The 10,194-nt window shown below is 62.5% G+C and overlaps 1 protein-coding gene across 2 annotated transcripts in view; it reads left to right on the top strand.

Moving 5' to 3' along the window:
• Positions 1-210: 210 nt before the first annotated feature.
• Positions 211-10,194, top strand: part of PAPPA2 (pappalysin 2) — a 73,701-nt gene continuing 63,717 nt past the window's right edge. For both annotated transcript variants that reach the window (XM_072041701.1, XM_038183197.2), the window contains exons 1-2: positions 211-694; positions 3,724-4,783. In XM_072041701.1, the coding sequence (XP_071897802.1) occupies positions 226-694; positions 3,724-4,783 (1,529 nt within the window). In that variant the 5' untranslated portion in view covers positions 211-225. The remainder of the gene's footprint in view (positions 695-3,723; positions 4,784-10,194) is intronic.

Here is a 10,194-nt window from a genome sequence, read left to right as displayed (position 1 = left end):
CGCAGGAGCGGACAGAGGAGAGCGGCGCCGGGGAAAAGTTGGGGGCAGCGGCAGCGGCGGGGACCCGGGGAGGATGCCCCGGCGCTGCCCCGGCTGCCGCCCGCCGCCCCCCTGAGCGCCCCCCACCGTCCCCCCCTCCCCAAAACCCCGGGGTCTCCACCCCCGGTCCCGTCTCCCCCCCCCCCCCCCCGCCTCCCCCGGCGCCCCTCTCCGTCCCCCGGGGCCATGCCGAGCCTCGGGGCTCCCCCGGCCGCGCTGCTGCTGCTGGCGGCGCTGAGCCTGGCCCGCGGGGTGCCCCGGCCCCCCCTCCCCGGCCCCCCGGAGCTTTGCGGCTTGGAGGCTCCGAGCCGCCGGGCCTCCCCCCCGCACCACCCCTACGGGCTGTACCCGGGCCGGGCCGCCCAGGGGGTGCTCGGCGCCGCCGCCCCCGGGAGGCCGCGGGGTCGGAGGCCGCGGGGAGCCGGGGGTGGTGGCGAGGAGGAGCGGGGCGAGGCGGAGGGGAGGCCGCGGGGCCGGGCGCCGCAGGTGCCGAGCCCCCCCCGGGCCCGGCCGCTGCCCGCCCTGTACTTCTCCGGAGGCCGGGAGACGCTGGCGGTGAGGCCGGAGGCGCTGCCCGAGGTGCCGCGGGAGCGTTTCACCCTGGAGCTGTGGGTGAAGGCGGAGGGAGGACAGAGCAACCCGGCCGTCATCGCAGGTAACGCCCGGCCCGACGGGGGCACGGCGGGGCGCGTCCGGGGGCGCCGGGGGCTCGGCCGGCCCGAGACGGGAGGAGGGACCCGGCCGGGGGCAGGGGGGGGCTGCCCGGGCACGGGGACACCGCCGAGCGCCGGGCGCTGCTCACCTGCGGCAGGTGACGTCCCCGCCCCGCTCCCCCGACCCCAAAGTGTCCCCTCCCCGTCCCAAGCCCCCCGCCGTCGCGGGACCCCAAACCGGCGCCCGGGCTGCGGGGCTCGGTCCCTGCGCGCCCCGGGGCTGAGGCACGGAGCCCCCCCGCTCCTTCCTCCACCTCCCCTCTCCTCCTCCTCCTCCTCCTCCTCCTCCTCCCCGCCGGCGGAGCCCCGGGACCCTGCGGCCGCACGGTGGCAGCCGCGCCGCACGCACGGCCCCGGCCCCGGCCCCATTCCCGGCCGGGCTCCCCGGTGCCCCCCCGACAGGCTGCGGGCTGTGTCCCCCCCCGGGGCTCCCTTCTTCGGCTTTGGGGGGCGCTTGGCGCTGGGAGCGAGCCCGCAGCATCCCCAGCAGAGCCAGCGGGCAGGGGATGGAGAGCTGCGGGCAGAGGGCTCCGGCACACGGCGGCCCCTCGGGAGAGCCGGGGGGCTGCTGCAGCCCTGTGCCGAGCCGGATCGGAGGGCTGGGTGGAGAGAAACCCTCCCGTTACCCTCACTCCCTTCCCAATTGCCACCCTCCCCCGGGCGCGTTGCTTAAATTCCTCTCCCCTTTTGCTGGGCGATGGCTGCATCCCCGTCCCCCAGCCTCACCGCACCCGCAGCACAGCTGTTTGCACCTGGAGCTCGGCCCCGCAGGTGTTAGGCTTAACTTTTCCCAGCTAGTTTCCTTTCTTTTCTTTTTATCGAGGCTTTTTTTTTTTTCTTCTTTTTCCTTGCCGGGGGTGGGCCAGTTGTTACACAGCGACCACTGGCACCCGCTCGGGCAGCCAGTATCTCCCGCTCCGCGCTCAAGCTCCGGAGGCTTGAGTCAGCCTCCGGCTCTCTGAGTCACCCGCCGCTTCCCACCCTCGCCCTGCAGCTGGGAACGCGGGGCCGGCCGCCCGGGAGGGGGACAGGGCGGCGGGGACGTCTTTGGTGCAGGCAGGTGACACAGAGAGCTGCTGGCCCAGGGCTCGTGCCCTGCAGGGACCGAGCCCGGGGGCCACCTGCAGCCCTGGGACCACCTGCAGCCGTGGGGCCACCTGCAGCCGTGGAGGAGCTGGAGATGCTCCCGATCCCCTGTGCACATGTGAGGGAAGGTGGGAGGAGAGCGGGGCAGAGCTGAGCATCTCCAAGCTTTCCCACCTCGCACCGGGCTGGGATTTGGTGTTACTCAGATCAGAGGCGGTCTTGTTGGGTCAGAAGATCCCTCACCAGAAGCATCCCCAGGCTTGTTCCCAGGTGTCTTCCTGGGGCTGCAGCTCCGTTGCTGCTTGGTCCCCAGGGGCGACCAGGAGATGACACTTGGGGACCTGGGTGTACCGAGCGGGCAGCAGAGCACCTGGCCCGATGGAGAAGGTGCTGTGAGCATGCTCCGTACAACGCGGGGCACCTCACCTTTTTGGTCACTTTTCCATCAAACATTTTTCCTGACAACTTTTCTGCAGTCGCAAGCTGCAGCAGAACCAATGGGGTTTATTATTTCTTGGCTGTCTCAGCTTCTCCAGCCTTATACCCTGATGCTTTGGGGGGCGTTTTTGCAGCCAGTTTTTTCACGTATCAGTGCTCAAGCAGCGCTGCTTCTCTTCACTTTTTTGCACTGCTGCCAGCAGCCCTTGTTTTAAAACCCGGTGTTATCGCTCTAATCACTGATGAACGTCACAGGCCAGGTTCCGCTCCCCCTTCCCCATCCTCCAGACGAGATCCAGGTCCAAACACCTTCCAGCCAGCCCTCTGTCCACGAGCACGCTCAGCTTTGCCTTCCCACGGCTGCCAGGCTCCTTCTCCTGCCTCCTGCTTTTTGGCTTTGCTCTGTCTCGTCCTGGGGAGGTTTGTCGGGGTGGGAGCTCAGTGGGATGGAGGGGATGGTGCTGATGGGCTTATCCCGAAGCCTTGCTCTGGGGTGGGATGCTGAGGTACAGGGCTCGGGGGGCTTGAGCTCTGCCTGCTTGCAGGATTTTCAAGATGGTTCAAATTCCAGCCCATCGCTGCTGGCTGGAGGGAGATTCAGGATGGGGCCAAGATTTTTTTTCAAAGCAAAGCAGCCCAGCTTCATGCCTGAGAAAGGCATCTTCAAGTGCTTGGCTCTTGCCTTCTGAAAAACCCAACCTGTCAACAGCCAGAGTGTCAAAACATGCTGGGAAATGGGGCCAGCCCTGCCCCCATGCCAAGGTGCCACTGGTGGGGCTCAGAAGCAATGCTGAGCTCACCAGCCCCAGGTGACGACTCCACAGATGTCCCAGCTGTGGTGGCAGCCACCAGGCGATGGCTGCTGGAGCCGTGGTGGCCTCAGGTGCTTCCAGCCACCCATGGCAGAGCCACAGCCATTAACCCAAGAGGATGGAGGGAGACAGGGAGTGAGTCTGGGTGATGGGACACTGAGCTGCCTTGGAGATGGAGGAGCCCAGAACCACTTTGTTCAAGCAGCGGGTCCATTGCCCAAAGCTCGGGTTGGCGATGCGCTTCGGTGCACAGTGAGATGCGCTCCTTCCATGCTCTTTGGCCTCTCCTCCCCTCCTGTCTGCACTCTTCCTCCACTCTCCATTCGGCCTCTCTGGCTGCAGCCCCCTCCTGGCTCACCCAAGCAGTGACCAGCACCTGCTACCCAGCCTCTGGCCACCTGCGTTTTTCTGCATCTTTCCCAACACATCCAAAACCTCCCCTCACCCTTTCTCCCCCAAGCAGAAGCCCGGCGGTGCAGATTTTGCATCCTTGCTACTGCTGGTGCTCAGCTGCTCTGACAGCTCCTCAGCAGAGCATCCCAGCAGGTGCAGGAGACCTGCGATGCCACGAGGATGCTCATGGAGCTCCAGCCCTCACCGCCTCTCCTTTCTCTCCATCCCCATCCCCTCTGCAGGCGTCTTCGACAACTGCTCGCACACGGCCAGCGATAAGGGCTGGGCTCTGGGCATCCGCGCCCTGCGGCTGGGCGGCAAGAAGGACGCCCGCTTCTTCTTCTCCCTCCGCACTGACCGGGCGACCGCCGCCACCGAGGTGACCGGGTCCCACCGCTACCGCCCGGACACCTGGACCCACCTGGCCGCCAGCTACGACGGGCACTGGATGTCCCTATACGTGGATGGGGCGCGGGTGGGCCGCGCTGGTGGGCAGCGGGGACCCCTGCACAGCACTTTCATGGCCTCCTGCCGCACCCTGCTGCTGGGAGGGGACGCCTGGGGGGACGCCCACACTTTTCGGGGACACCTGGCTGGGCTGGCCCTGTGGCAGGGAGCCCTTCCCCAGCCCCAGCTCCAGCGGCCCTTCCTGGAGGAGGCAGCTTTGGGGGTGGCACCGGTGCTGGCCGCCGGCTTGGACGCCCCGGAGCAGCGCTGGGCACCTTTCCGCGAGGGCTCCTTCCCCCGGCGCCAGGCGCTGCTGCCCCCCGCGCCCCCCATCCTTCGCCCGCTGGGTCCCCCGGCCTGCGGGCAGACAGCGTGTGACAACGTGGAGCTGGTCTCCCACTACAACCAGCACTGGCCGCTGCGGGGGGCCAAGGCGGTGCGGTACCGCGTGGTGAGCCTGGCCGAGGACGGCGGCGGGCGGCCGACGGTGAGCCGTGAGCAGGTCTGGCGGCAGCACCGGGCGCTGAGCGACGCTTTCCGCCCCTACAACATCTCCTGGCAGCTCAGCCTGCTGGAGGTGCGCAACTCCTCCCTGCGCCGCCGCGCCGTGCTGCTGGGCTGCGAGCCCAGCAAGGTGGGCAACGAGCGCTGCGACCCCGAGTGCGAGCACCCCCTGACCGGCTACGACGGCGGGGACTGCCGCCGGCCCGGCCGCTGCTTCTCCTGGAAGCGTCGCGACGGCGTCTGCCACATGGAGTGCAACAACATGCTGGACGACTTCGACGACGGCGACTGCTGCGACCCGCACGCCGCCGACGTGGGCAGGACCTGCTTCGACCCCGACTCGCCCCAGCGGTAGGTGTGGGGGGTTTGGGAGCTGCGGCGCCACCAGAGCCGCCCCGTGCGTGGTCGGTGCTTGTGCCAGACGCAGCAGCTTCGTGGCGTGGGGTCTGGCTGCCGGTGTGTGTGCGGGTGCGAGGTGCCCATGGGGCATCCGTGTGTGGTGCTGTGCCCCTGGATGCCCCCCGTGCCGGGGGGGGCTGCCCTCGGTGCGCTCTGTGTACCGCCCTCCTCCCCCGGCGCAGGCTGCCGGAGCCTCTGAAGTGCCGGCGCTGATGGCTTCCAGCACTCGTGGCGCTGCCAGATGTGCTCTCTGGCCAGAGACAGGGGAAAAAAAAAAAAAAAAAAAAGACATGGCTTTTCCTTTTTTTTTTTTTAAGTCATTTCTGTCTCAGTGTCAGAGAGAGCTGCATGTTCCCCGTGGCCGTGGGGCTCCCCCCCTGCCATCCCCACCGAGGGCAGCACTGCCCCCAGGGAGCACATATTCAAGGGAGGGTTTAGGGAGGCGTAGCTTTTTGGTCTCCTCTCTCCATCACTTTTACTCTCTAAGCTGTGTGAGTAGGTAGGCTGTGGCCATAAATTTTTTCTTCCCAAGCCAGCCTCTGATCTCTGCCAGCTCCCAGGTGGGGACCGCAGGGCAGAGGGAAGCAGGTGCCTGAGGGCTGGGCAGTGGCTCTGGGGCCCTTCCCTCCTTCTCAAGCTTTTCTCACACTCCGGGGGGAGGACGAGGAGCCTTTCTCCTAGTGCTTCCCTCCAGCCATGGAGCCACACACGATGCCTCTGCCCAAGTACCCCCAGCAGATGTTTCCCCACCCCTGGAAGTCTCTTTGGTGGCAGCCACCATCACCACCCTGTCTCTGCCCGTCCTCCTGCTTCCCACCGTGGTGAGTGAACTCTTTCCTAAGCACTGGGGGACGAGTGGCCCTCCTGCCTGCCCCACTGCTCTCCACGTGTGGTGGCCACCCATGGCCACTTGGCCACCAGGCGGGACTTTGCTTCTCCATAGGAGCATGGCCAAGGCTTGGTCCTTGCCCTGTGTGCGCTGCGAGAGGAATGTTTTCATCCTCAGACAAGAAGGGCTCCACCTTAAAATAAAAAAGGCCAAATTTTTGCTGGTATGAATCAGGGCTTCCATTTGTCAGGATTTTCCCCTGAAAGTTGGGAAAGAAAAAAAAAAAAAAGAAAACACAACAAAAAACAACACACACACAAAGCAAAACAAAACAAAAACCTTGCTTCTGTGGGAAAGGAATGGGAAAATGGGAACACTAGGGAAATAACAAATCTTTTGCAATTTTTCTTTCCGCAGACCTCGTTGGTCTGCATATAAGACAAGATTGATTGTAGGCTAAGCTCCGAAGGAGAAATCCAGAGTGCCCTGCATTTGGGAAACGTGGGGGCACGAATTGAACCCTGCTGCGGCCGAGCTCCCCCTGGCTGCCGTTCCCTGCCCTCGGGGAGCGCTGGCACAGCCCTTGCCTCGGGCACCCCAGCAGCTGTGGTAGGCATATGGAGAAGTTGCACCCCGTTGTTTTTCTGGGAAAAACATTGGGAAATTGGTAGCGTGGGTCTGGGAAATGGTGAGGTGATCCAGAGCTGCCTGCATGGCTGGGTCAGTGCTGTTCAGTTGCCCGTGGGCAAACCCCCAAATACACAAGCTCAAGGCGTTTTGCTTGGGGAAAGCTCCCGCTGAGCCAGCACGTTTGGCTTTGGCCACAATTTGGCCAAACAAAGGTTTATGAGGAGTGGGGCAGCTGAGGAACCTGCAGGAGGACTTTCAGGATGGAAGCCAAAATGAGGGAAATAACGTGAAATAAAAGCAAACCGACCGATTAAGGGCAGCCCGGGAGGAGCCGGGTGCTGGGAGGTGAGTGGGGGCAGGCAGCAGGATGCCCCCGGCCACGCTCCAGCTGCTGACACCTCCTTTCAGAGCAAGGTGGCACAACAAAGCCCCAGGACTTTTCGTGCGGTGAATCATCCCCATCGTATTTCACTTTGAGGCAGCGTTTTGGGTGTGAATGCTTCTCAGTACTGCCAAAAATCATCCAAAGGAGAAAGCTGGAGTGAGGCACCAGGCGATTTCTCGCCAGGGCTGTGGACAGATGCAGTTTTGGTGAAGGGTCTCGGTGCCTTGGCTCGCGTGACTTTAAGCACTTGTAAATGCCTTTAATGTCCTCACCTCCCTGGGGCTGCAGCTTGGAGGACAAATGATGTTTGTGGAGGGAGCCGTGCTCTGTAGCTGGTGGAGATCTCAGTGTGCTTCCCCTCCTTGGCCGTGCTGCGCACGGGATGGAGAGGGGGTCTGAAGGAGGGGTGGCAGGGCTGCGGGGCAGGAACGACACTGACCAGTGCTGTGCCACGACACCGTGCCAGTCCCCACAGCACTCCCACGGCACCCCCAGCACAGCTCAGCCAGGGGCTGGGTGCTGGCGGCTGGCTCCATGCAGAGCCAGCCCAGAAGACAGCACATCAAGGACATCCCAGCCACCCTGACTCACCATGGGAAGCGGGAGGGGACGGACAATGACAGGAGGGCTGTCGGCTGTCATCCTTTGCCCAGTCTATCCAGGGTTTGAAGCATTTTCCAGGAGCTGGTGGCAGCGCGGTGCCAGGGGCCGGGGTAACATCCGCGCTGACTCGCTGCAGACACGCATCGCCTTGCAGCGCCTGAGCGCCGCGGTAATTGGCATTCTTGGAAGGAAAGCAGCAACAGCTCATTAGCAGCAATTAACACTCAGCGAGGGTCCCCCTCGGGCAGCTAGTCAATGAGTCTGGTGTGTGACACAGGGAGCGTGAAAAGGAAAACCAGAGGGCGGCCCACGTAAGGGCAGAGCTGCCGGGCCCTGCCTCAGCACCCCGGAACCCAGCAGAGCCACCACAAGGATCAGCAGGAGGTGGAAAACCACCGGGCTCCACCAGCCCCACCAGAAGCACGGGTGCTGGAGGAGATGGTCCCTAAAGGGACGGCCACAAGGGAAAAAGGGGCTGTGGCACCTCCCCGCTTGGCCTCTGCCATGGCGCTGAAGGCTGTGTAGGAGAAGGAGAGGTGTGGGGCAGTGTCTGAGCTCGCCCTGCCCCACGCCTCCCCTTTCCCTCCTCACACACATCCTCAGAGCCGTGTTCAGCTCTGCCTCCCCTGGGATGGCCACAGCTGCGGTACGGAGCTGTCTGATCCGCCGGGCGCCTGATGAGCCTTAATGCAGGCGTAGCTGGGCTCCCCCCTAAGGGAGGGATGCTTAATTGGGTTAAGGTCCTTTGGGAGCCTCCTGCTTTCAAAGCAGAGCCTTCAGAAGCTGACCCAGATTAACCTCAGGGAACATCTCCTGTGGACACCCCCGAGGACTCACGGCTCTGAACTGCTCCCAGCCCTTGAGTCGTTGTCAGGAAATTTGGCTGATTGCCTGATGGACACTAAAGGTGTCCGGGGAGAGCAGGTGAGGCAAGGGTGGCCTCCTCTTTCTTCTCTCTGGCAGAGGTGCGGGAGAGGAGCATTGATTAACAGGGCTTTTTTTAGAGTCTGATGGATTTCTTGGTGGCGGCGTTAATGTTTTATGAGAGCCCTTGGACTGAGCCCATAAAAATCTTCGTCTCTCCTTGTGGGAAAGCCCACTCTCTCTGGGCTCTTCCCATTGATTTCTAATTTCAAACCTTGGCAAAGACGGATGGGACTGTCCTGGGTAGAGCCCTTGATACCGCAAGGACAGGCTGCCTGCCGAGGCGCTGACGATGTGACCAAGAGCCCATGTCTGCGATCGTGCTTCTGGGTGCCTGAGCTTCCCCCGAGCCCGAGGCTGGGGCAAAGCTCCCGGATTTGCTTGTGACTGGCTGGGTTCCCCCAGGGTGCCAGACAGGAGGAGGACAACCCAAATTGCCTGTGAGCAGCGGGAGCGGGTCCCTGCCGGGGGCCGCAGGCAGTCTGGGCGCTTTTGGGGAAAAACAGCCTGCCCTGATGCGAGCTATTGTTCTGGGAGCTCCCACCACCCTGGGGCACGGCTGTATCAAGAGGACAATTGTGAGGAACAGTGTGTCTGGGGGCTGGGACTGGGGGGGTTTGCTCTTTGTCCTGTCTTTCAGCACTCCCCGGTGTTCCTCCTCGCCCCGCCGTGCTCGTGTCTGTGGCTGCGAGCCCAGGAAACACCGAAGCGGGGTGGCCCGGTGGCACCCCATCAGCTCTGTATCAGGGGGTGATTTATCCACATTTGGGTTGGCAAGCAGGGCTGCAGACACAGGAGTCTAGTCTTCCTTGGCCCGACCAGCCCCATTATTTAGGAAATCAGATTGTCCCTCTGCAGTGGGGACAGGACTGCCCAGGCTAGGCACGGCCTGAGCCCCCCAAAACAGCCCAAGGCTCTGCTGGGGGGCTCTGGATGCCGAGTGCTAGTGATTGTCGCCTGCCAAGGGCTGTGCTGGGGACCAGAGGCAGCCCCAGGGTTGGCTTTTTGTGTTGTTTGTTTGTGGTTAACGTAGAATTGTTACATTGCAAAGCTTCCCCAATAAATTATCCCGTGTCCTTTTTATATCTGCGAGGGAGGCATTTTTAGAGTGCTGGCTTGCGCGCGCCGCACTCCGGCTGGGACACCCAATTGCCGGGACCTAAAAATAAGCTGGAGGCTGAGGACTTGTTTTTTCCCCTATCTTTTTTTTTTTTTTTTTTTTTTTTTTTTTTTTTTTTAAAGAAGAGGCAGAGATGTTTGGGTTGAACAAATTCCTTTTCCTCTCTTTGTGCATATCGATCCCCAACCCAGCCAATGTCAAGGCTACAAACAAACATTTGCCCTTCAGTGAGAAGCTCGGGGTGAATGCAGCAACGTCTCAGGTCTCTCTGCAGCCCTGCCTTCTTCCCAGCAGCAATCTGAGGCACTTCCCACAGAGGAGGATGCAGGAGGTGGTGGCACCAGGTGAAAAGCTGGACCCTTGCCTTCCATTGAACAGCAGTGGGGGATGTAGGTGCCTACTTTCTTTAATGCCTTTGAAAGCCCTGCGCAGCAAAGGCTGTGTGTTCTGCAGTGTTTTTAAGCATGGGCCCACCTGCCTGTGCTGTGGGGAAGGGTAATACCAGCTGGGGAAACTGAGGCACAGAACTCCCTGCCACCACGTCCTCTGGCTGTGCAGCGCAGTGCTGGGGCTCTGTCTCCTGTCCCTCAGGCCCTAGAGGGACAGGAGACAGAGATAGAGGGGTAAAAGAGGCATTTAATGTGAGGAGATGAAGCTGTTCTGTCCTGACTAGCTGCGAGGCAAAAATCTGAGCTGGTGTCTGCACAGCCCTGCCCTGCCTGGGTTGCTTGGCGTCTCCTGGCCTCGTGCAGCCCATGCAGTGGCAGCGGAGGACAGGAGCCTTGCACCCACCTGTGTTGTCCCTGCTTTGGGCTCCAGGGGACACCCACTTGTTTGCAGAGACCCCTTTATCCCCCTGTGCTGCTATTTCA

The sequence above is a fragment of the Anas platyrhynchos genome, chromosome 8 (assembly GCF_047663525.1).
Source record: "Anas platyrhynchos isolate ZD024472 breed Pekin duck chromosome 8, IASCAAS_PekinDuck_T2T, whole genome shotgun sequence".
In the NCBI taxonomy this organism is placed as follows: domain Eukaryota; kingdom Metazoa; phylum Chordata; class Aves; order Anseriformes; family Anatidae; genus Anas; species Anas platyrhynchos.
This window is presented reverse-complemented; position numbering and strand designations above follow the sequence as displayed.